Source organism: Haliotis asinina, chromosome 1, assembly GCF_037392515.1.
Source record: "Haliotis asinina isolate JCU_RB_2024 chromosome 1, JCU_Hal_asi_v2, whole genome shotgun sequence".
Lineage (NCBI taxonomy): Eukaryota > Metazoa > Mollusca > Gastropoda > Lepetellida > Haliotidae > Haliotis > Haliotis asinina.
In genome coordinates this window covers 50,315,553-50,340,470 of record NC_090280.1, presented here as the reverse complement: position 1 = coordinate 50,340,470, position 24,918 = coordinate 50,315,553, and the positions used below count along the sequence as shown (strand labels likewise).

Below are 24,918 nucleotides of genomic sequence, written 5' to 3'. Positions count from 1 at the left end.
ATACAGAGATTTGTAAAACAGATATAAGACATATATCCATACAGAGATTTGTAAAACAGATATAAGACATATATCCATACAGAGATTTGTAAAACAGATATAAGACATATATCCATACAGAGATTTGTAAAACAGATATAAGACATATATCCATACAGAGATTTGTAAAACAGATATAAGACATATATCCATACAGAGATTTGTAAAACAGATATAAGACATATATCCATACAGAGATTTGTAAAACAGATATAAGACATATATCCATACAGAGATTTGTAAAACAGATATAAGACATATATCCATACAGAGATTTGTAAAACAGATATAAGACATATATCCATACAGAGATTTGTAAAACAGATATAAGACATATATCCATACAGAGATTTGTAAAACAGATATAAGACATATATCCATACAGAGATTTGTAAAACAGATATAAGACATATATCCATACAGAGATTTGTAAAACAGATATAAGACATATATCCATACAGAGATTTGTAAAACAGATATAAGACATATATCCATACAGAGATTTGTAAAACAGATATAAGACATATATCCATACAGAGATTTGTAAAACAGATATAAGACATATATCCATACAGAGATTTGTAAAACAGATATAAGACATATATCCATACAGAGATTTGTAAAACAGATATAAGACATATATCCATACAGAGATTTGTAAAACAGATATAAGACATATATCCATACAGAGATTTGTAAAACAGATATAAGACATATATCCATACAGAGATTTGTAAAACAGATATAAGACATATATCCATACAGAGATTTGTAAAACAGATATAAGACATATTTTAGAATCAAACAGAGACATCATTATTTCAAGAAACTGTAGAAAAGAGTTTTGGACGCAAGTTTAGGGAATGACTGGAACTGTGAGACTGGAATACGTCATTCCACCCAGGAATATTTTGACCGTTTTAATGAATTGTTTTCTGCAGCTGTTACTTAGGAAATATTAACATAGTCTTTCATGATATAGACGGTAACGGGAACCACACTGTTGATGGCCACATTACAGCCAAAGAAATCGCAGAAGGTGCGAATAAATGTGATTGTGGAAAGTAAGTGCGACTGCACGGTATTACCGGTGTTCCGATGTACGTAATACAGGATTGTAATAATTACGTATCGGGATACGTTTAGGATGCACCGGTATACAGACCATGATTTCTTTATTCAGTCTTAATCCATTCAACTGGCAGAGGTCGGATATCATACATATCTCGTGAGCAATGTATCTGTCCATACTGTAATCGATAGGAAATCAAAGATCTCTTACATTTACTTAAAATAATAATGGAAATGTACAGATGTACTGTAAAACTGTATTCCCGAAAATCCTGACAAAACTGCATTTCCCAGCACCGGGATATAACTGTATCAATCCACGCCGGGATATAACTGTATTTCAGAACACCGTGATATAACTGTATTACTGATCACCGTGATATGACAGTAGTACTGAACATCGGGGTTTACCTGTATTACTGATCACCGTGATATGACAGCATTAGTGAACATCGGGGTTTAACTGTATTACTGATCACCGTGATATGACAGCATTAGTGAACATCGGGGTTTAACTGTATTACTGATCACCGTGATATGACAGTATTAGTGAACATCGGGGTTTAACTGTATTACTGATCACCGTGATGTGACAGTATTAGTGAACATCGGGGTTGCCTGAAGTCAAATACACAGGCAAAAAGGAAGCAAGAAGTAAGAATCAGGTACAGAAGAGAAATGGTTTATTACTGACACGCGTACGGATGTTAGTTGGAGGACTTGGCAGTTGTTGTGACGTATGTCCCACATGGAGGCTTGACAGCGTTGGCCCAGTTGCAAGTCTGCATATTCTCGTCAAACACAGTGCCTGGAAGACATCGAGAACCTTACATCAGTAACATTGTCAGTCTATACAGACCAAACACGGTGCCTGGGGACACATCAAGGACATGATATCATTGTCAGTCTATATGAATCAAGCACGGTGTCTGGGGACACATCCAGCACATGGTTTCAGTGACATCGTCAATCTATGTGGAGGGCGCAGAGTAAAGGGCCGACAGGTGTGCGAGAAAGGATGGAGACGGAATAGCAAATGGCAATGAATAAATGACTTTGTCGGCACTTGTGCATGTGCTTCTTGAACACTTTTCTGTTTCTTTTTCCTCACTCCTCCATCGTAAAAAATAGTGAACTTGTTTATACGATTAAAAATATGCTTCATTTCAGTAACAGTTATTGGATGAATATATCGCGCAATGTCAAACATCAGCTGACATGTCATTATCGTGTGAGCCTTATTAGCCCCGCCATCAACCCAAACCCCACCTCACCCCCACTCCGCCACACCCCCACACCCCCACACCCTCACACCCTCTACCCCCAGTACTACAGATCCATCTCTAAGTTATTCACTAACGTTTGCTATGTTGCCTTGTTCGCAACGTTTTAAAAAGGTTCATGTTGAAGGTTTAAATAAAAGTTCAAACACAACATGGTAAAAGTAAACAAGTGTATAAAATTGATGTTTGTGTTAGTGATATGGGTTTTGCCAATATTACAGGAGAATGATGTGTAGTACATTGAATCAGTAAATGATAGACTTCGTCATAATATTGTTGTGTGAGTAGGGAGCTGGCGTTACCTGCTGGGCAAGGGTTGTGCCCGAAGAAGGCTCCGGCCGCACACGTGAAGTACGACTGGCAGTTGTTGCTCATGTCGGCGTAGTGCCCGTCCTGCTTGCCGGAACAATCCATCTGCACACCACAGGGGGGAGCAACGTTCTCGGGTCTGCGGGATATAAGAGATTAGAGTATAGATCACCTTGAACATTCCCCGTTATACAGGTTGGTCTTCTTGCTGCAATAAGACTGATGGCTGTTATGATCACAAAGAGACCAGTGTAAAAGTGTGGTGAAATCGCAAGTGTGTCATAGTGCCTTAGCTAAATTTGTTGTGCATGTATAGGCCTGCTTACCTGTCACACTTCCCGATCTTCTTGTTGTACACCTGGGTGTCAGGGCAACTGACAATCTGGAAGCTGCCTGCAGTGCACGTGGAGTAGGAGCGGCAGCCTATGTCATAGTTGCCATCAGGCTTGCCCGTGCAGTTCAGACATAGAGCTGCAATGAGATACAGCAAGCTGATAGAGGTACGGCGTGATACATGTATGTCACGGAGCTACAGTGTGTCACATGTCTGACAGAGCTACAAAAAATGTAGATTGTACGTCACACAGCTATAGAAGAGTAGTATGCGTCGGAATCAGACAGGATGAGAATGTTAAAGAGTTACAGGCGGGAAACATATGTCAGTCAGAGCTACAAGATGGTTTTACGTCAGACAGAGGTACAAGAGTGGTTGTACGTCAACCAGGGATACAAGGGGCTGCTGTACGTCAGACAGAGGTCCAAGCGGGGTTGTGCGTCAGTTAGAGCTACAAGGGGAGTTGTACGTCAACCAGAGGTACAAAGGAGGGTTGTACGTCAGCCTGAGGTACAAGAGGTGGAGTACGTTAGTCAGAGCTACGGGAGATGTATGTCAGCCACAGCTGCAGGAGGTGATTCCGTGAGATACAGCAAGAGATACCGGAGGGCTGTACGATAGTCATAGATTCAGGAGGGAGCGTGCGTCAGCCAGAGAGACAAGGGGGTGGCACGTTAGCCACAGCTACCGCGGGGTATACGTCACCAAGAACTACATTCAAGAGTTACATAAGAGGTCATACGATAGTCAGAACTGCGTATATGTAATAGTATGTCCTAATGACCCCCGAGGAAAATTTAAGCCATAATGATACTTGAGGGACTGTTCGTAACAGAGCTACATGAGGTTCGGTACGTCACAGAGCTACAAGTGGGAACGTACGTCATAGAGGTACAGGAGGAAATGTACGTCATAGAGCTACAAGACGAACTATACGTCATAGGTACGTCACAGAGCTACAAGTGGGAACGTACGTCACAGAGGTACAGGAGGGAATGTACGTCATAGAGCTACAAGACGAACTAAACGTCATAGGTACGTCACAGAGCTACAAGTGGGAACGTACGTCATAGAGCTGCAAGACGGACTATGCGTCATAGAGCTGCATGAGGGTATATGCCATCAGCCAGCGCTACAGGAGGGCAATATGCGTCACACAGTTTCAGGAGGGCAGCTGAGGCAACTGGTTGATATGATCACGTATATGGAACATACCCACGTACATATGCCACTTTCTACCACATTGAAATGTGGAGTACCACATACTGTCTTGGGGCCTTTCCTGCTCACCCTTTATACGAAACAACTCTGCTCTCAATGACCTACGTCCTCCGGATCATTTTACGCTGACGACTCTCAGCTCATAGATAACGTTACAAGTCACCCCAAAGTCAGACTGAAGTTTGTGCCAGGATGGAGCCGTGTATGAAAGGTGTTAAATGCTAGATGTCTAAGAACACACTTCAACTAAACAGAGCAAACACTTAACTCACGATTACTTTTTCTGACTCAAGAATGCCACATCGATCATCCCCAGAACGATGGCGCAGAATTTCCTGTTTATCATAGTATAAAAAGATGTGCGTGTTTTAGACGTGAATCTAACCATCATATGAACCACCTATCGAAGATCTGCCACCACCAACCGAGGAACATTGTTTTTACTCTTCATCAGAATCACCACTGCTTTAGATCATCATTGCTTTAAATTGATGTGTTTCACGTAGCCAGCCAGACGAATACCAGCGCCTAGAGCAAGCAATAGTTATATGCATTTCCTATAGATCTAATAGTAATATAAAAAAAACCAAAACGTTTCACCGAATTCTGAACATGGGTCGATCGGTCGAGGAAACAGACTTAATAACGGCAAAATGATCTGAATAATGTCCTTGATTCTCATTTATTGTAATTCGTATTTTAATTTCCCGCGTGCCTCTGACAGCGACTGATTAAAAGATGCACATTTTATATGACGAGGCGGTAAGTCACGTACTATGTTCGAGTCGGCGATGAGAAACAGAAAATAAAAGTGCTGTCGCGGTTAGACATTGGAATAGTCTCTGTAGAGCTCTGTCGCCAGGTTTATGAAATGCTCAAAACTGGCAAGTCACATCCAGTCAGCACTGAATGGAACTTCTCCACTATAATGACAAGTCATTGTCTCACCCCACGCCCCACAGAAGAATCTCAGATCTGTCGATCAGTCACTTTTTGTTGTGCTCCATATAAACTCAAAACTCTCGGTTGTAGATCTTTCAAACATTCAGCTGATTTCCTATGGAACTCTCTCCATACAGACATTAGATGTACTCTATCTCTCTCAAGTTTTAAATCTCACCTAAAGACATTCCTTTTTCATCGCTACTGAATGTGCTGTGTTTGCGCTTAGAACATGGCAAAGCGTTACAAATTATTATTACGGCAAATAACACTGTTCACATACATGTAACTATATTCCAGTATAGATACCTATGTTCAGTTCAGTCACTATTTTCAGTTACATGTAACTACATTCACGTACCTGTAGCTATATTCACGTACATGTAACTATGTCACGTACATGTAACTATATTCACGTACCTGTAGCTATATTCACGTACATGTAACTATGTCACGTACATGTAACTATATTCCATTAGCGATACCTATATTTACGAACATGTCACTATTTTCAGTTACATGTAACTGCATTCACGTACATGTAACTATGTCACGTACATGTAACTATATTTCACTGTTTCGTGTTTCTTTGACATTTGAATATGATTTGAACTTTCTTGTCTTTTCTGTATGTCCCTTCTTCGCTCTAAATTGAGGCATAATGAACTATCGAGTTTGTAGGCCATCGTTTGATATTCCGGAGGGAAGCGAGATTCTATGTTATGAAAAAAAAGACATCTGTCCACTGCATTACGAAACGTGTCTAATCCCTCACAGGCCACTCAGAAAGTCCTCGAACTGGTACCATGTTTAATCCGTCCTTTCAGACAACAAGCTCTAGAACACTATCAGCTATTTAAAATTCATAGGTAAATTACACATTGAACCACTGTCATAACAAACTAATACATCTGTTTCTCAGAAGGCGGTTCACGTCCATAATGATCACTAACCCATATACAGAACTAGTCATGTGACCTACCTGCGGGAAGCACCAGTAAAATCACAAATAATTGCTGCATGTTGAAATCAGACTGTCTGATGAAGATCGGAAAGTGGTTTCAGATGAACTGTCTCTCTATCTCTTCAGCTTTATACCTACAGTCCCTTATCTTTGTGTGGGAGAGAACCTACTTACCGGTGCACCACCCTTGTTGCTTAGAGCACGGAGCAGCCGACGGGTTGGGGGTATGATTGATTAGGGGTCGTGAGTTCTACATCCGTGGATGTTAGCTTCAAATACTAACTCAGTGGTGATCCCCACCTCCTTCTCGTTTCGTGGACCGCGTGCAAACATCTTTGATCAGACATGTGTTAACAGAGTGAAATAAATTAATTCTTCCTACGCTCTGTGTAGATTCCGTCTACAACCCACGTGACACAGGGCATGAAGTGCATTTATGCAGCTATAGCTCTATCCGTGTAAGTAAATGCATGGGTCTTCGTACAAAAAGAATCGAACAGTGAAGCTAACGTATAGAGAGAGACTTGGTGCCGTACAGTTCTCGTTTGTTAAACCAAATCCTTACGTTCGATTCCCTTTGGTTCTACTGTACTGTAGCACTGAGACCTTATATGATCGTTATTGTTATTGAAACATGACATTGTTAACGGCAGATATCTCCAGGACGATCGTCATATATCATAGCGTAGTTTATGGCAGTTGGTGTTGGAACGATGTTTACTTCATACCATAAACAACAGTCGGATCAGTTGTTGCTGGTTGTTACTTTACAGATAATGCCAGTACGATAGTTGTTACGACATGCTATGACACTATGTACGACAGTCGTCGCTAATACGATCACTACATCACAGGGGCTTGTATTGCTGAAAATAATACGTCCTGGATCCAGTAAGCCTACACTAACATCCATATACTTATAAAGGAGGAAAGGGATGTAACGTGCACAAAGTACGACTTGCTATGACACTACGACAGTCGTTACTAAGACGATAGTAATGATATGCTATGACACTATTTACGACAGTTGTTGCTAAGACGATAGTTATGATATGCTATGACACTATTTACGACAGTCGTTACTAAGACGATAGTTATGATATGCTATGACACTATTTACGACAGTTGTTACTAAGACGATAGTTATGATATGCTATGACACTATTTACGACAGTCGTTGCTAAGACGATAATAATGATATGCTATGACACTATTTACGACAGTTGTTGCTAAGACGATAGTAATGATATGCTATGACATTATTTACGACAGTCGTTACTAAGACGATAGTTATGATATGCTATGACACGATTTACGACAGTTGTTTGCTAAGACGATAGTAATGATATGCTACGACACTATTTACGACAGTTGTTGCTAAGACAATAGTTATGATATGCTATGACACTATTTACGACAGTTGTTGCTAAGACGATAGAAATGATATGCTATGACACTATTTACGACAGTTGTTGCTAAGACGATAGTAATGATATGCTACGACACTATTTACGACAGTTGTTGCTAAGACGATAGTAATGATATGCTATGACACTATTTACGACAGTCGTTACTAAGACGATAGTTATGATATGCTATGACACTATTTACGACAGTTGCAGAATGCTGCAGAATGTCAACCAAGCTACATGAGTACGGTTACGCGTAAGACAGGTAGATATCTTTGCCAGCCAATCTCCATACTTGACGTCCAAACGCTGTACCGGCCCTGGGAATCCTCGTGTTGTCAACACCTGTAGTTGATGTAAACGACGTGGAAACAGGTGATTGTCAATAGTGACGAGGCGTTTTTAAGGTGACTCACTTTACACTTCCTTGGTAGGCGTGGTCGTATAAATCGTGGAAATCAACGTCTAGCTAGCGTTAACCAGACACCTCATCACAGACCCCGCGGTAGATTAGGGAGATACCACAGCACAAGGACTGAGCGTACCTCCTTTGTGCAATGAAAGATCAACCACTAGTACTGTCGGTCCAACACTCGGAGATCCTTTGTTGTCTGTGTCTTGACCGTTTGCCGCTTCGGACGTCGCCAGTGCTTACTACACACGTTGGTGATACTTACCCTCCAGTATGACAAAGTACCAGAACAAGAACTGGAACCCTACTGTTAGACCCGTTAAACATGTTCGAGTCAGAGAGCTGATAAGATACGTGTGCGCCCATGTTGAACTTGGCCGGGCGCTGCAAGATGATGTAGACAGGCTCATTCATACGCAGTATTGCCAACATACATCTCTCGCCCCTTAAGACAGATGACAGTGATAACGTCCACTGTCACTTAACGCATTCCCGATTCCTTCAGTGTTATTGTATATAACTAACCATACGTGAATGTCTCAAAACGTTTCGGAAATTTAAGGTTACTTAAGGGTAACCGTAGATTTTAAGAGTACGCATTGTTCTGAACGTGTTAATAGTGTATAAGTCTAGGTTAAACATGTCTACCGCAACAGGAGTGACTGGCCGTAGGCTGTGGGGTGGGTCTCCCTAAACTTGACTCAACACTCAGACTAACTGAATGTGCTGGCGGCTGTAATCTCGTTGGGGATGAACTGAGATCAGTTATATCACGTAACAGTTTAACGCTTTGATAATCCGCCATTACCGCTGTCCCTGTGTTCAACGCTTAAAGAACTATGGACGATTTGTGCCTCCAAAACACGGTCGTTTCATTCATTCAGAAATAAAACATTGGATTAAATTCAGTCCATTCTTCAGATCGCGCCTTCTACAATTTCCATATATGTTTTGAATAGGGTCAATCAACCGATTTCACTTTCCAGGTCACATTGACGAAAGTGTTTGGTTGAGACAGAACCACCTGGCACACACAGCCACGTGACGCACAGAACCACGTGACATTGTAAGGATGGAGACCAGACGGCCTGGTGGTGGTGACTTGTGAACTGAAAGATAATCAATGTAGGTTAAAGTGACCTATTTAGTGTATAATGTATTCGTGGTATTCTCGTATTTTGAGGAGGAGACGTCTTTGCTGACTCATTTAGGCAAAAATACATTACGAAGAAACAGTGTATGTCCATGATATTGTATGTGAGGTGTAATATTAACTCACTCACTCGCAATTGTATTATAGCCCTACACGACAACTTGGCAAATAGTTGAAACTTAGAGTGCCATCACGGGTGTCATCACGGGTGTCATCGCGACGAAGAAGGGGACCATCATGTGAACAAAGGTATCTATCTTCATGGGTGTCATCATGGTGAAGTTAGGTGTCGTCATGGTGAACACAGGTGTCATCATGGTGAAGTTAGGTGTCGTAATGGGGAGCAAAGGTGTCATGGTCAACTAAGGTGCCATCATGGTGACCACAGGTATCATCATGGTGAAGTAAGTGTCATCATAATGAAGAAGGGTGCCATCATGGTGATATAAAGTGTGCAGCAAGATGCAACAAGTCTATTGGCTGACGACACCTGTATTGCAATAGATTCAGAATTTCTAGAGGTTAACACCTTCTGTATTGCAATAGAATCAAGATTGCTAGGGGTTAACACCTTTTTATTGCTATAGATACAAGACGTCTAGCGGTTAACGCTTTCTGTATTGGAGTATGGAGTCTAGGGACTGACAACTTCCACATTGTGAAAGGTGCAAGGGTTGGCAACAGCTGCGCCAACCTGCCTGATAAAGCCTTCAGTAAATAAGAACTAATATCAATGCTACTGGGGCGGTGGCACAGCCAAGTATTAGGTATTCGTGTTCGATCCCACACAAGGCACCGATTCTTAGAGACCTATGGTGTGATATGCGTGGTTCACAGTAATATATACTCCATGTTTGAAGGGACGTATTTGGATATTAACACATGCAGACATTCCCTTCTTGAACTGATGCGATAGTTTGTCCATCATTTGAGGCACCAATTCAGCAAGTCTGTGTTAAAAAGCACTGGTACACATTCCGTTATAGCTATTTATTGATCCCCGGCAAATTACAAATCGCAACATTACATGTGGCAAGCTAATGAATATATGTTTTGTTCTCATAGGGTCTCTCACATAATATATTTTGGTAATTTGCGTATGTTAATCTGCTGCCACGTGCGGGTGTGCCGACACCAACCTACTTTGTGTGCCGAGCTACGATAAGACGTATCAGTAGTTGCCTCGAGACCTTACATGATGCATGAACAAATCAAGGCACACTGACACAAACTTCTTTATTGTTACATATTGTAATGGATAGAATGCCGGGAAGTATCCTCCCTTGGGACGAGGCCATATCAGAAATGGGGTGTGGTCCGGGTGAAGGTCAGGGTGCCGCATGGTGGTGGGGTGTCCCCGGGGTAGTCACATGTCTGTAGCGGCTCGTTGAATACGGTGCCTATAATATATGATCAGTTTTTGTTTAGGGAAAGGGATAAGACCTTTCTGAGAATCTCAATCTGGATATTAAATGCCAAAATTGGTAATGGAGATAACAGTAGTAGCAATAATAACGGTAGTGTCAGTGCTGGAAGTAATACTGATTGTAGTATTAGCAGCACGCATAGTAATCAGTAGTGATAGCAGTAGTGGTAGTAGTGGCACTGGCAGTGTTGGTAGTGACAGTGGTATTGATAGAAGTAGTAGAATAGTGGTAGCAGTAGTGACAGTAGTGGCAGTGGTAGTGGTGGTGTTTGTTGTCGTAGTGATACTGGCAGTAGTGGTGGTAGTGGTGGTAGTAGTGTTGGTAGGGCTAGCAGTAACGGTATGGTCGTATTCGTGCTTGTGGTCATGGTTGTGTTTGTGGTGATAGTGGTTGTAGTGGTGGTGGTAGTAGTAGTAGTGGTGTTAGTGGTCCTGGTGGTCGTGGTTGTGATCGTAGTGGTAGTGTTAGTGGTGGCAGTGGTAGTAAAGGTGGTAGTTGTGTCAGTTCTTGTAGTAATGTTAATGGTAGTGGTAGTTCTTATGGTAATAATAGTGGTAGTTCTTATGGTAATGGTAGTGGTAGTTCTTATGATAATGGTAGTGGTAGTAGCGGTAGTTCTTATAGTAATGGTAGTGGTAGTTCTTATAGTAATGGTAGTGGTAGTTCTTATAGTAATGGTAGTGGTAGTTCTTATGGTAATGGTAGCGGTAGTTCTTATAGTAATGGTAGTGGTAGTTCTTATAGTAATGGTAGTGGTAGTTCTTATGGTAATGGTAGCGGTAGTTCTTATGGTAATGGTAGTGGTAGTTCTTATGGTAATGGTAGTGGTAGTTCTTATAGTAATGGTAGTGGTAGTTCTTATGGTAATGGTAGCGGTAGTTCTTATAGTAATGGTAGTGGTAGTTCTTATGGTAATGGTAGCGGTAGTTCTTATAGTAATGGTAGTGGTAGTTCTTATAGTAATGGTAGTGGTAGTTCTTATGGTAATGGTAGTGGTAGTTCTTATAGTAATGGTAGCGGTAGTTCTTATAGTAATGGTAGTGGTAGTTCTTATAGTAATGGTAGTGGTAGTTCTTATGGTAATGGTAGCGGTAGTTCTTATGGTAATGGTAGTGGTAGTTCTTATGGTAATGGTAGTGGCAGTTTTTATGGTAATGGTAGTGGTAGTTCTTATGGTAATGGTAGTGGTAGTTCTTATGGTAATGGTAGTGGCAGTTTTTATGGTCATGGTAGTGGTAGTTGTTATAATAATGGTAGTGGTTTTTCGTATAGTAATGGTAGTGGTAGTGGTAGTTCTTAAGGTAATGCTAGTGGTAGTAGTGGTAGTTCTTACAGTAATGTTAGTGGTAGTGGCAGTTGTTATAGTAATAGTAGTGGTATTGGTAGTGGTAGTTCTTGTAGTGATCGTTCGGGTACGAATCCTTTCGAGATAAAAAGTTCAAAAGGTATGTGCGAATGTCCACATTCGAGATTTGGTAATCTGTGTTATGATTGGTCAATCTCAAAGGCCACCTGACGCGACCTCCCACAAGGTTTTGTTAGTCTCAGTAGTGGAGTGTAACGAAAAGTACTAAGGATAGGTTCACATAGTCTGTGGTAGTGTTAGTTCTTGTAGTAATGATAGTGGTGGCGGTAGTGGTAGTGGTCATACAAATCTTTCTCTATTACTACGTAGTTGTGGTGGTAATGACCGTGGCAGTAGCAGTGTTGGTAGTTCAGTGGCGTCAGTGTGTAAAGATTACCTTTAGGACAGTAGAACCTGCCGAAGAAAGACTGTGCCATACACAGGTAGTAGGACTCGCACTTATCCTCCAGGTCGGCGTAGCGGTGGTCGTACTTCAGGGTGCATGGCTTCACTTCGTTACACTTCACGTGGTTAGTCCCGGGGCTAAAACATGGGGCGGTGACCTCTCAGTTATACTGTCACATCATTTCTCCACGAAAGTCGTTTGTACGCACAGTAGCATGACGCCATGACACTGAGTGTTCACGACATGACACGTGACGAAGTGAATGTTCACGATATGACACATGATGAAGTGAGTGTTCATGATATGGCACCTGATGAAGTGCGTGTTCACAAGGTGATGTATCATTAGATGGATGTTTACTAGACGTTTCTGTAAAAATATTGGAAACTGATTTCTGTTTGGAAACTGAAAAGATAAAAGAATGTTATACTTGGGGTAACCTGATGTTTATTTAATATGAACTAATGTTATAATCTACATAACCTTCTGTTTAGTTAATAAACTAATGTTATACTATGGATAACGTGATGTTAAATTAATAAGCGAATGTTATACTCCGTGTACCCTGATGTTCAGTCATTAAATGAATGTTTTACTGTGGGTACATTGACGTTTGGTCAGTAAACGAATGTTATACTGCGGATAACCTGACGTTTAGTCAACATATGTATGCCCTGCACGTGCGTGTCGTAGTAGAACATTCACTTACGCAACACAAGAGCTGGAGTCTCGGTCATAAACCTGACCAGTTGGACAGTAGGTGGTGAAAGGGACCCCGTTCTTGCACGTGACATAGCCCCAGCAACCCATTTCCAGGAAGCCATTTTGTTGATATTGACACGTGACCCAGGAGCGGGTGGACAGTGGGCCCACAGTTGTCTGACTGTATACTGCAACCGAAGCAGAAAAGTCAGGACTGACAGACATATTTTCTGTATATCATTAAGGTAGTTGACATTATAGTAGCTGGCTGTGGATGCTTCTGTAAGCAGTGATGTAATTTCCCTGTATACTGGGCGGTGTAGTATAACATGAATCCCATCCTTTACAGTGTCAGGGCAAAAAGCAACATAGTCTCTGGTTGATGGACGTAATGTTGTATCTCCCACACTGTATATAAAGTCACCACATCGAAAACTCGCTAGGACTACGACAAGATCTTGACATATGATCGAGAGCATAACTTTTTGGGGATCTCTTAGACTTAAATTTTCGCAGTTTGTTTCCTCCATTGTCTCTGATGTTGTTTTCTCTTGCTTGGTCCTTTTCCCAATCTTGAAGAAAAGTCTCTGATACTTTAGAACACAATTCGGACGCCATGTACCGATAACCCGATGAAGGGGCAAGAAGTAGACTAGATGCGTCGTAAAATAATAAAGAAGTTGTAAAGCAATACAATCCAGACATAATTTTCAGACGATGAAGTATTACCTACTGGAGTAAAATACGGCAGGTCATGAGGTAGAGTTTAAGAGATAAGAAGGGACAACGTGTTTAACAATTTAGAAGGGTCAGCGTGTTTAAAGGATTAGAAGGGTCAGCGTGTTTAAAGGATTAGATTTTCGTGATGACTGACGTGAACAGATTCATGCATCTATGTCTAAACTTGGCACCAGAAGTGTGACACCTGCAGTGGCCATTTTAATGTTAGGCAAGCAAAAGCAAACCATGCTACACAGATAAGGTTATAAATATCGTTTCTGAATAAAGAATCAGCATTAAGGTGGTGGTTGCAGATGGACTGTGACATGACAAAACACGATCTTGTTCTTGCCGCCGGAGTCGAACTTTTAACATTACATTTTTAGATATACAGAGAGCAAGATGTAATGTCACTGTTCACATTCCTTCGGTAGGCAGCCGTGAAGGTGATCCTGGAAACATCATGGGTGTCCTTCCACACAGGAGTAGTAATCACTGATACGGCGAGGCAGTTCTCCCTGTCCTGGAAGGATGTTCCAGAAGTGACCTTGCAAAGTACAGCATGCATGGTTTTGGTCAAGACGCCAGGCTCCAAGGCGCAGTTGGAGAAAGTGTGTTTGGCGATGTATTGTCAGATGTAACCAGGGTAGTTGTGGTCATAGTGGTTAACAGTGCAACAAAAGAGTTGGAAAATGTTTCGAAACTGGAATGAAATGTGACTGAAAATATTCTTTTTTTATTTACTGATTTAGACTATTGGAAGACGAATAGAGCAATTTTATGTCATATATGATTGAGCACGTGTAAATGACAGTCAATCTAAATACATTTAGGGCTTCTTACAATTTCAAGTTTCGGTCACTGTTGAACAGTTTGTCTTATATATTTTGTCACTTTGGATGAGTGAATCAAAATGATTATTTGCACATACTGCCTATGACATATATGAGAGGGTCAAGGAAAATATTTAGGAGTTTAGTAAGTATAGCATCCAGATCCACTGGCAGACCCCGCTGGACCATGATCATAGTTTTGTGTTGGATCATAGTCATATACTGGTCCACTTAGACAAACATACATTGGACTACCCAGACAGAAATATACTGTACCCTTCAGACAGACATATACTGGACTACTCAGACAGACATATACTGGACTACTCAGACAGAACAATCACTAGATGCATGGATATGTGCTCTATATAAATATCCTGTAATAATCATAATATATACTGGTCCACTCAGACAGACATACACTGGACTACTCAGACAGACATATACTGGACTACTGAGACAGACATATACTGAACCATGCAGACAAATATATACTGTACTACTCAGACAGATATATGCTGGACCGTACACATAGAGACTTATACTGGACTACTCAGACAGACATATACTGGACCATGCAGACAAAGACATGTACTGGACTGCTCAGACAGACATACACTGGACCGTGCAGATAAATATGTGCCGGACAACCTAGACAGACATATAGTGGACCATTCACACAGATATTTACTTGATTACAAAAACACGTGTTACACAATAACGATGATGTTGTATAAATGTTCTTATCTTTGAAGATAGACTAATAATTCGAGTAGCTATGGCACTATGTGTCACACACAAATCATCCATATATCTGTTTCTACCAAAGTACAAATTGTCATTAACCGTAGTGTGTATAGATGAGGAAGTAATCTAAAAGTATAGACAATACTGACCCGCTACAGGCAGCAAAGCACACAGACATAGAAGAACCTGCATGTTGTCGGGATCCTGCAGTACTGGAATATAACATGTCATGTGCCTGTGCAAGTGTTTCTTATCTCTCGTCTCTGACCTGGAGTACAGAAACAGCACACACTGCCCCGAGCATATTCTCTGACCTGCCGACAGAAAGAGAGAGCACACACTGTGCTGGACAGATTCCGGGACCTTCCGACAGAGAGAGCACACATTCTCCTGGACAGATTCCCTGTCCTGCAGACCGAAACAGCACACGCTGTCCTGGACAGATTCCCTGACCTGCAGACCGAAACACCACACGCTGTCTAGGACGGATTCCGAGACCTGCAGACCGAAACAGCACACATACATAAGTATTATTTAATCACCCCACTGAATCAGGGCAAATGGTCCAAACAGGCGATCGTAGCAAAGGATACTGGAATGAAAATGCAAATGTGCTTCACAAAATATCTCGACAGCAATTGGTCGCATGTTTAAGTGCTGCGATGGCTCCAAGCAAATTTGGCGTCAAAATTCATTAAAATAAAGTACATGTTTTTAGTAAAGGGTCGTTCAAGAGCTGGAAGACAGAGGAAGACCAATGGCGACAATGGTCGATTCTGTATCACAGTACAGGAACCTATTACAACGTATGCATTCATGGTAGGGCTTGTGCAAAACGGTGTCCTTCAAGAGGTAAACAGAGACCATTGTCAGATCTCAAAGTGTTAAAAGCTTGTGAGTCTGTACCTGGCCTATGGAGGTTGAATTCCAAGAGTAATCACATGCAAGTGATGGATGTGCAACTTTTTCATTATTTACAGATTGTTTACAGTGTGTAAACAATAAAGGGAGCCTTGTATTACCCTACCAAACATCTGATTCACTATGGTACCTTGCGTCGGAGTTCATTTGTTTCAGGGTGATGTATTAAGTCCTTAACCTTTCTGCTGGTAAACACATATAAGATGATCCACGACCTGACAAATGACCCCAATTTGCATACTAGGGAACGCCCCACAGAACGATCCACTTGAAAGAAGAGGGAGACAGGTTGTCTGATAAATATCGAGAAGTTCATTTCCCCAATTTTTTATTTCATGTCACGGTTAGCATGTATTGCACGTGCATAATCGTCAGGCTTCCTGTAGCAGCCAAGTGTACTCGCCCAATTCGTTGTACCGCCTCTCTTGTCACAAATGCGTTTAGTGCGTAGGATCATCTGATATGTGTCTAGCAGTAGTAGCCAAGTGTACTCGCCCAATTCGTTGTACCGCCTCTCTTGTCACAAATGCGTTTAGTGCGTAGGATCATCTCATATGTGTCTAGCAGTAGCAGCCAAGTGTACTCGCCCAATTCCTTGTACCGCCTCTCTTGTCACAAATGCGTTTAGTGCGTAGGATCATCTAATATGTGTCTAGCAGTAGCAGCCAAGTGTACTCGCCCAATTCGTTGTACCGCCTCTCTTGTCACAAATGCGTTTAGTGCGCAGGATCATCTAATATGTGTCTAGCAGTAGCAGCCAAGTGTACTCGCCCAATTCGTTGTACCGCCTCTCTTGTCACAAATGCGTTTAGTGCGTAGGATCATCTAATATGTGTCTAGCAGTAGCAGCCAAGTGTACTCGCCCAGTTCCTTGTACCGCCTCTCTTGTCACAAATGCGTTTAGTGCGTAGGATCATCTAATATGTGTCTAGCAGTAGCAGCCAAGTGTACTCGCCCAATTCCTTGTACCGCCTCTCTTGTCACAAATGCGTTTAGTGCGCAGGATCATCTAATATGTGTCTAGCAGTAGCAGCCAAGTGTACTCGCCCAATTCCTTGTACCGCCTCTCTTGTCACAAATGCGTTTAGTGCGCAGGATCATCTAATATGTGTCTAGCAGTAGCAGCCAAGTGTACTCGCCCAATTCCTTGTACCGCCTCTCTTGTCACAAATGTGTTTAGTGCGCAGGATCATCTAATATGTGTCTAGCAGTATGTGTGTCATTAAATCCGTTAAGTTGTTACTGAACCAAGATGAGTGTTATCACCCTCGGTCTCCTTAGCACGGATCCCAAACACATATCATAAGCCTTTACATGGATGACCTTGAAACCCATGCGAGTAGGAACTCTAAACAGAAAATAAAACAGGTTCTGTTTGTCGAGTCCTCATGCACTGACACTGACACGTCTTCCGCATACGACAAAAGCAGCATCTTCATCTTAAACATGACAGGATAGCAGTAGGTTCAGTAATTTACTTTGGGGAGGAGTTATTGGCCATCTCGTGGAAGGTCAGGCCTGTTCGTGCTTAACAGTGCAGGTGAGAGCTAAATTCGAGGATGCTTTTTATTGTATGAGACATGCTCCTTTGAAGCCATGGGTTTAAACTGTTAACAGGTGATCTTGTTGTGTGTTAGTATCTATGTCGCGGAAGTAAACTGTTAACTGTTTTCCTGAGTAGATATCTATGTTTTGGAGTGAAATGTGTAAATCTTGTGCAGATCGCAAGGAAATCGTGCGATTGGAACTGGGATCTCAACAACGAAATGTATTGGGTCACAGGAGTTACCTCCCTTACACAGAGTCGGCGAACCCACCACTTTGTTCAGCCGGCGACAGGGAAGTGGGAGCTCACGCCACCATGGCGCGAGTGTTAGACTTTGTGTTCTTTCTGTATTTCGCCTCACACATCCCAATAACAATATTTATAGATGCACAGGCTATTTTCCCGTCGTCGTATTTTCCAGCTCAGGTAACATTTTATATGTATACGCGCTAGTGAAATACCACAAAAAATCATTAGTTTACTTCCAGGGTCAAAGGTTAAAGGTGTAGTATCATCGTGCGATATTTCGGGCTGTCGCAGTCGGCGTAACCTCAGACCTAAATTGTGTGTCTTTCTTTGAAAATTTAGTTACATCCGGATGGATGGTCGTTTTGTCGGTTGTTGTGGCAATCAGCAATCATCAATCGCTGTCATGTCAGCGTGTCGTTTGATTTAAATTTAAACGACACAACGTGTTTGAGCTAGCCCACCGCGTCCATGAATAGGGTCAGTTGTCTTCGCGGGAAAGTGTGGAACGGTAACCCGCTCACACTAATACAGAGTTGAGCAGATTCGTTTACTATAGACTGGTATCTGTGGTGTTTGCCTGAACTGTCCGTTATATCGGGGGAGGAAATGTTCGTTATATCGGGGGATGGGGAAATTCGTGATGCAAGAGAGACAACCATGGGAGGTGATTTTACTGCGCTTTAATCTGACGGTATGCTTTGATCAGTGTCGTGGACACCATGTTTGTTACTCCCGTCATACGTTTCCCCATAGTAAAAGTTCCGTTGGAACTTTTTATTCCAGTATTTGTTCCTGTAATAGTGCATGCGGAACAATTAATTCGTTCTCCATACACAGCATTTATTCCAGGTAAATATAGGAACTTGCACATTCATCCTAAAGTATCTAAAAGAGGGTTTAGTTAGTTGTGGGTGGTCGGAAAGGAAAATAGGATGGTTTTTTTTTTTTGTTTTTTCTTGTACTTTTGTTTGTTTGTTTTGTTTTTATACGTTATTTGTTCCATATTGAACAAATCCTGTGGCTATCAAGATGCAATTATCAGTTTGAAAGTTCCTCAATGAAGGACTCAATACGGTAGGGCATTGGTTTGGTGTTATCTTTCGTCAATGCATACATATGTAGTTCAACCTAATGAGATCCGTGAAGCTCCCGGGCTAGAATACGCCTTCAGCAACCCATGCTTGCCATAAAAGACGACTATGCTTGTAAGAGGCGACTAACGGGATCATGTGGTCAGACTCGCTGACTTGGTTGACACATGTCATCGGTTCCCAACTGCGCAGATCGATGCTCATGTTGTTGATCACTGGATTGTCTGGTCCAGACTCGATTATTTACAGACCGCCGCCATATAGCTGGAATATTGCTGAGAGCGGCGTAAAACTAAACTCACTCACTCCTTACCCTAACGCTAACCCCAACTGAGCACTGAGATCGGAGAGCAAATATAACAATGAGAGAAACATTAGGTCTGTCGAGTCTGGAGTGTATGGCTTCAGAAATGACATCGTTTACCTTATTTACCTTAATTAACCTTGAGTATGTTTAACATCATACAGATCGATGACACATGTAACAGGGCAGCCTAACACGGCATGACGCATGGTTCACCTTCCTTTAAAACTCTGTGCATCTATTTCAAATTAGTATTGCAAGGATGTATGTATAATTATCAATCTGAGGTCAGCATATGTCACATATCAACTCCTAACCCTGTCTGCAGGTGGTGGCACTAAAGGACTGGTACTGTCGTGAGTACCGGGACGCCATGATGATGGATCCCCCACAGTGGTTCCTCTCCTTCATCTACTGCGAGTTCATCTTTCAGTTTCCGTTTTTCTTCGTGGCGGCATATGCCTACTTTAAAGGTAGAAGATATTACTTCCTCGTTTCTGTCGGGGACGGATATAGCTTTTTGAAATGGATGGGTGGAGGGAGCAGGGTGGGAGGGATGCACACTATTGTTAAAATTTCAAGACAAAAGAAACGATCCGTCTCTGACAATCATCTATTGTGTGTACATCGCTGTTACAATATTGTGTTGCACATCCAGATTGTATGTGTGGAGTGAAGAAGTCTCGCTGTCAACGAAACCTCAGATGAATCTGAGTTCACGAGTGAATGTTGTTTGATGACGTACGCATGTCTTAACGGTTCTTTGGACTAGGAAGTTTGTGCTATGATAATTTACAGTCTATACTAGGTGCATGGCTAGCTTTTTGAAAATAATCATGATGCCTACACATGTTTGTGGCTGAAAAGGTTGGTTAAGCCAATATGAAGCTTTTCAACCTATCAGGCTTACACGCTTGCAACGCGTGCCTCACTCACTCTCTCACCATTCTCAAAGTGCACAGCAGATATTGTGATCACGGGATCAACACGTTAAATCCGTGCTCTAACCTGAAATGTATTTATATATTTATTTAAATCTCTATATGTACAGGTGCTGCCAAATGCAAATGGCTACGACTTCCCGCCGCCGTTTACGGTTCCCATGTCGCCACCACCGTGATCGCTATATCGTATTACGTGTTTACCCACGACTTTTCAAACTCCAAGCATCCGGGTCCTCGAGACTTAAAGGAGAGAAGCACGCTGTTCGCCATCTACTTACCCTACCTCCTTATACCAGTGTTGTTGATGCTCGACGCCATGTTCAGCGCCGCGTATCGGCCAGCTCCGTCTGGGTACAATGCTTCCAACAAGAAGAGAAGATGAAAGTTAAAAGATTCACATGTTTTTTCTTTGTTTTTTTTTTGTTTTGTTTTTTTTTGGGGGGGGGGGTTGCTGTATTTTTGTTTTTTTGTTATATTTTTTTAAAATGTAAATGATCACATGACTGACAAAACCATGTTATGCTGTGATGATCTCAAAAACCGCAGCAACTAGCTCACAGTTCCAATGAATTGATAATTTCTCAGAACGATAATTGTATCTTAGTTTGAAAATCTATCGATAGAATAATTTAAGTATGGCCGAATTTACACTGTTAAGACAGTTTTATAATTATATTTTGGCAATTTACATCGCCATCTGTTTTTAACTTCTTTTTAATATCGCTGTTGTCAGTAACTGATCACTGTCAGCATTGTCTATTTCATCAACATCTTCATCATCTTCATCGTTAATGACATCAGCAGCGTGGGCTCATGCAGATCAACATCCATTTAGTTTGGAGTATCTCACAATGGATGAACTCACCCATTTGACTTTTATAAGTTGATGAACAATAAGAAAGGTTTGTTACTTTATTGATAACAGCTACGATATTATATTATAATTCTTCACTCTTTCTTGATATAACAGAGAAGCACCATGATATAACAGAGAAGCATCATGATATAAAGTAACATACCTTTCTTAATGAATTCATTACACGATCGCAGGAATGTGTGACAGATGAACTCTGTATTTTGTTGGCTGTTGTGTTGAGGATGACGTTCAGGTAACATCGGGTCAGGTTAAAGGTATCGTTTAGCATCCAGTGGATTCGCCGGAGGGTTCAACAGCAGGCGATCCCACCTGCATTGTTGCTACACTCTTCGGTTTCGGTGATTTGCAGGTATCAAATGTGATTCTAAGTTGAGAACCGCTTAATTTGATGCACCTCGGCTTTTACTTCAAATTCAAAATGTATAAAAGAAAGGAGAAAGAGTGATTTGTGATCATTAATTTTGACCGTGAAATAAATGTCAATAAACTGATTTTTTCAATATCAGACACCTTCTTCCTCTATGTTGCAGCAAGTCTGCTTACAGATTGCTTGAATATTGCTGTTTTCGGTGAATACCTACCTACGCCTCGGCAGGCCCACACAAAGGCGCGCCGTGTAATGGGAGCGGGATAAAGTGCGGGATAAAACGCTCTTCTTTGAGACGTGTAAAGGTTGTCTTGTATGGTGACCCGTTCCTTGCCGGCCTGTGTTGAACAGTAGTACTTAACCGAATATGTTGGAATGTTTTCTCCATTTTCTCCATTGACCATTTTTAATTGGTCAATGCATTACCCACTTTCTTCTTGATGCGGACACCTGTTCGTTGATGCGGACACCTGCTTGTTGATGGAGATACCCGCTTGTTGATACAGACCCCTGCTTCTTAATGCAGACTTCTGCTTGTTGTTACAGACACCTGGCTGTTGTTATTGACACCATCTTGTTTGTACAGTAACCGCTTGTCGATACACAGACACCTGATTGTTGATGCACTCCACAGCTTGTCACCTCTTTGTTGACATCGACACCCGCTTGTTGATGCAGACACCTGCTCGTTGATGTAGATACCTGCCCCTTGATGATAGAGACACCCGCTCGTTGATGGAGACACCTGCTGTTGATAAAGACACCTGGTTGTTGATGCAGACACATGCTCGTTGATACAGACACCTACCTGTTAATACAGACACAATTGTTGCAGCAACCGCTTGTTGATACAGACACTTGCTTGTTAACCTAAACACCTGTTCGTAGATAGAGACACATGCTGGTTGGTGTATAGTAGACGCCCTCTCGTTGATGTAGACACCTGCTCGTTGACGTAAACATCTGCTTCTTGATGCAGATGCCTTGTTGATGCAGACACCTGCTTGTTGATGCAGACACGTGCTTGTTGATACAGACACCTACCTGTTAATACTGCAACCGCTTATTGAAAGACACGTTTGTTGATGCAGCAACCGCGTCTTGATACAGAGACCTGCTTGTTGATGCAGACACCTATTTGTTGATACAGACAGATACTGTTGACAGGCGCTGTTGATACAGGCATCTGCTTGTTGAGGTAGACACCTGGATTTTGACGAAGACACCTACCTGTTGATACAGCAACCGCTTGTTGATGCAGCAACCGCTTTTTGGTACAGGACTTGCTTGTTAATGCAGACCCCTGCGTTTGATACAGACCCCTGCTTGGTAGTGCAGACACCTGCTTGTTAATGCAGACAGCTGCTTGTTGCTATAGACACCTGCTTGTTGTTATAGACACCTTCTTGTTGATACATCGACCGCTTGTTGATGCAGACACATGCTTGTAGATGCAGACACTTGTTTTTGTTTTTTTATACAGACATTTGCTTGTTGATACAGACACTTGCCTGTTGATACAGACACCCCTTTTATATAGATTTCCGCTTGAGACAGAAAAACCACTTGTTCATACAGAAACATAAGACATCTACCTGTTTCTGCACCTGATCTGCACTCGTCCGGTATCTGACCTTTACCCGGTTTACCTGATCTATTTGCAGCATGTACCCAGTTTACCTGATCTGTGCTCAACCGCGTAATATGATTTGTACGTGGTATGTACCCGGTTTACCCGATCTGTTTGCTGAGTGTACCCGGTTTCCCCGATGTGTATGTGGTATGTACCCGGTTTACCAGATCTATACGTATCATGTTCCCGGTTTACCTGATGTGTACAGCATGCTTGAATGCAATACTAAATATCGTCAAGCGATATCCCACCAGAGACCATATAATAGATCTATTATATGGTCTCTGATCCCACTAACGTTGTATATGATATCAACGATGGTCTGTTTGTTTGTTTTTTCTTCTTTTGTTTCTCTTTTGGTCGTATGTTTGTGAGGGTATTGTTTATAGCAGTCTAAGTAAACCTAGTCTCAGTATATTTCGTTACACTCCACCACTGAGTCTAAGAAAATCGAGTAGAAGGTCACGTCAGGTAACCTTAGAGGGACCAATGACCGTCCAATCAAACGCGAGACCGTTAAATAGATTTAACCAATCAGACAACGGCTACTATTTAGGGATCGGAGGGACTTTCCAAATATTCAGGTCACTGACACAGATTTTTCCACGAACAAAAATCCGCATAATTATAACACAGTTATTTGACCTGCAGTATATACGCTTTGGGTTTTTTGTTGACATGGTTACCATTACCTATTATTTTCGCAAGCTGACATCCTTGAATATTGCCAAAAACACTATATTCAGCGACTGTTTACTCACTGTTGCCATGGTTGTAACGTACGCCGTGCGCATCACCCAGAAGCGAGCGTACGCTAAATAGCATTCGAAATCGTTCGGGTACGAACCTTTTCGAGATAAAAGGTTCAGAAGGTATGTTCGAATGTCCACTTTCGCGATTTGATAAGCTGTGTTCTGATTGGTCAATCTCATAGGTTACCTGACGCGACCTCACATAAGGTTTTGTTAGACTCAGTAGTGGAGTGTAACGAAAAGTACTGAGGATAAGTTTACTTAGATAGTGTTTATAGAGGCCATGTCTTGGTTGCACCACTGTGAATCAAAACATTCCTGATATCGTAATCTGGTTTATGTCACTGTGGCGACCCCTGTTCAGAGTCAGTCCCCTATATCCTGTGTTATATGACAATCAAGTAGATCGAAGGGTGTGGCTCCCCAGCCGACACTGTGGATGATACCTGTAATAGTAATCACTGGTTGGTCTGACCCGTGTCGAATTTTTACAGTCCACGGTCTTATAGCTGGACTTTTGCGAACAGCAAACACACTGTTTCAGTTACCCTTTGTTCACGCCTCGAGGCATCATTTGCTTAAGTACTACAATGTCTGTCCCCAAACAGCCGGCATCTAGGACACCCTTGTGTCGAGCGATATATCCACACAGCCAGAGGTCCACAGCTTCCACCATATCAAGTCTTATCACACGTATTACGTATTACGGGTGTATCACGTCCAGCAGCATGGGGTATGTTCTCCCCAACCTCGGAAACTAGCACATGAACTTACACCCAGCCTCCCCTTCCACGTGACCTGTTAATATCCAGGGTAGAATTGGTCTCCAGTAAGCCATGCTTGTAAGAGGTGACGGTATCAGGTTATTATGCTCACTGACGTGGTTGACACGTCATCGTATCCCAGTTATGTAGATC

The 24,918-nt window shown here is 41.9% G+C and overlaps 3 protein-coding genes across 3 annotated transcripts; 1 reads left to right on the top strand and 2 right to left on the bottom strand.

Annotated features, from left to right (window-relative positions):
- Positions 1 to 1,801: 1,801 nt before the first annotated feature.
- Positions 1,802 to 6,221, bottom strand: LOC137279981 (chitin-binding domain protein cbd-1-like). The gene is made up of 4 exons (XM_067811852.1): positions 6,182 to 6,221; positions 3,029 to 3,173; positions 2,696 to 2,841; positions 1,802 to 1,918 (listed from the first exon to the last, which is right to left on the bottom strand). Exons 1-4 carry the CDS (start codon positions 6,219 to 6,221, stop codon positions 1,818 to 1,820), a joined length of 432 nt encoding a protein of 143 aa, XP_067667953.1. The 3' UTR covers positions 1,802 to 1,817.
- A 4,135-nt stretch (positions 6,222 to 10,356) lies between these two features.
- On the bottom strand, positions 10,357 to 15,551 carry LOC137279965 (peritrophin-48-like). Its single transcript, XM_067811850.1, has 4 exons — positions 15,467 to 15,551; positions 13,025 to 13,205; positions 12,307 to 12,452; positions 10,357 to 10,537 (listed from the first exon to the last, which is right to left on the bottom strand). Exons 1-4 carry the CDS (start codon positions 15,546 to 15,548, stop codon positions 10,437 to 10,439), a joined length of 510 nt encoding a protein of 169 aa, XP_067667951.1. The 5' UTR covers positions 15,549 to 15,551; the 3' UTR covers positions 10,357 to 10,436.
- A 2,504-nt stretch (positions 15,552 to 18,055) lies between these two features.
- On the top strand, positions 18,056 to 21,749 carry LOC137292886 (sigma intracellular receptor 2-like). Its single transcript, XM_067823866.1, has 3 exons — positions 18,056 to 18,210; positions 19,757 to 19,901; positions 20,480 to 21,749. The coding sequence occupies exons 1-3, from the start codon at positions 18,100 to 18,102 to the stop codon at positions 20,752 to 20,754; spliced, it is 531 nt and encodes a 176-aa protein (XP_067679967.1). The 5' UTR covers positions 18,056 to 18,099; the 3' UTR covers positions 20,755 to 21,749.
- The last annotated feature ends 3,169 nt before the right edge of the window (positions 21,750 to 24,918 follow it).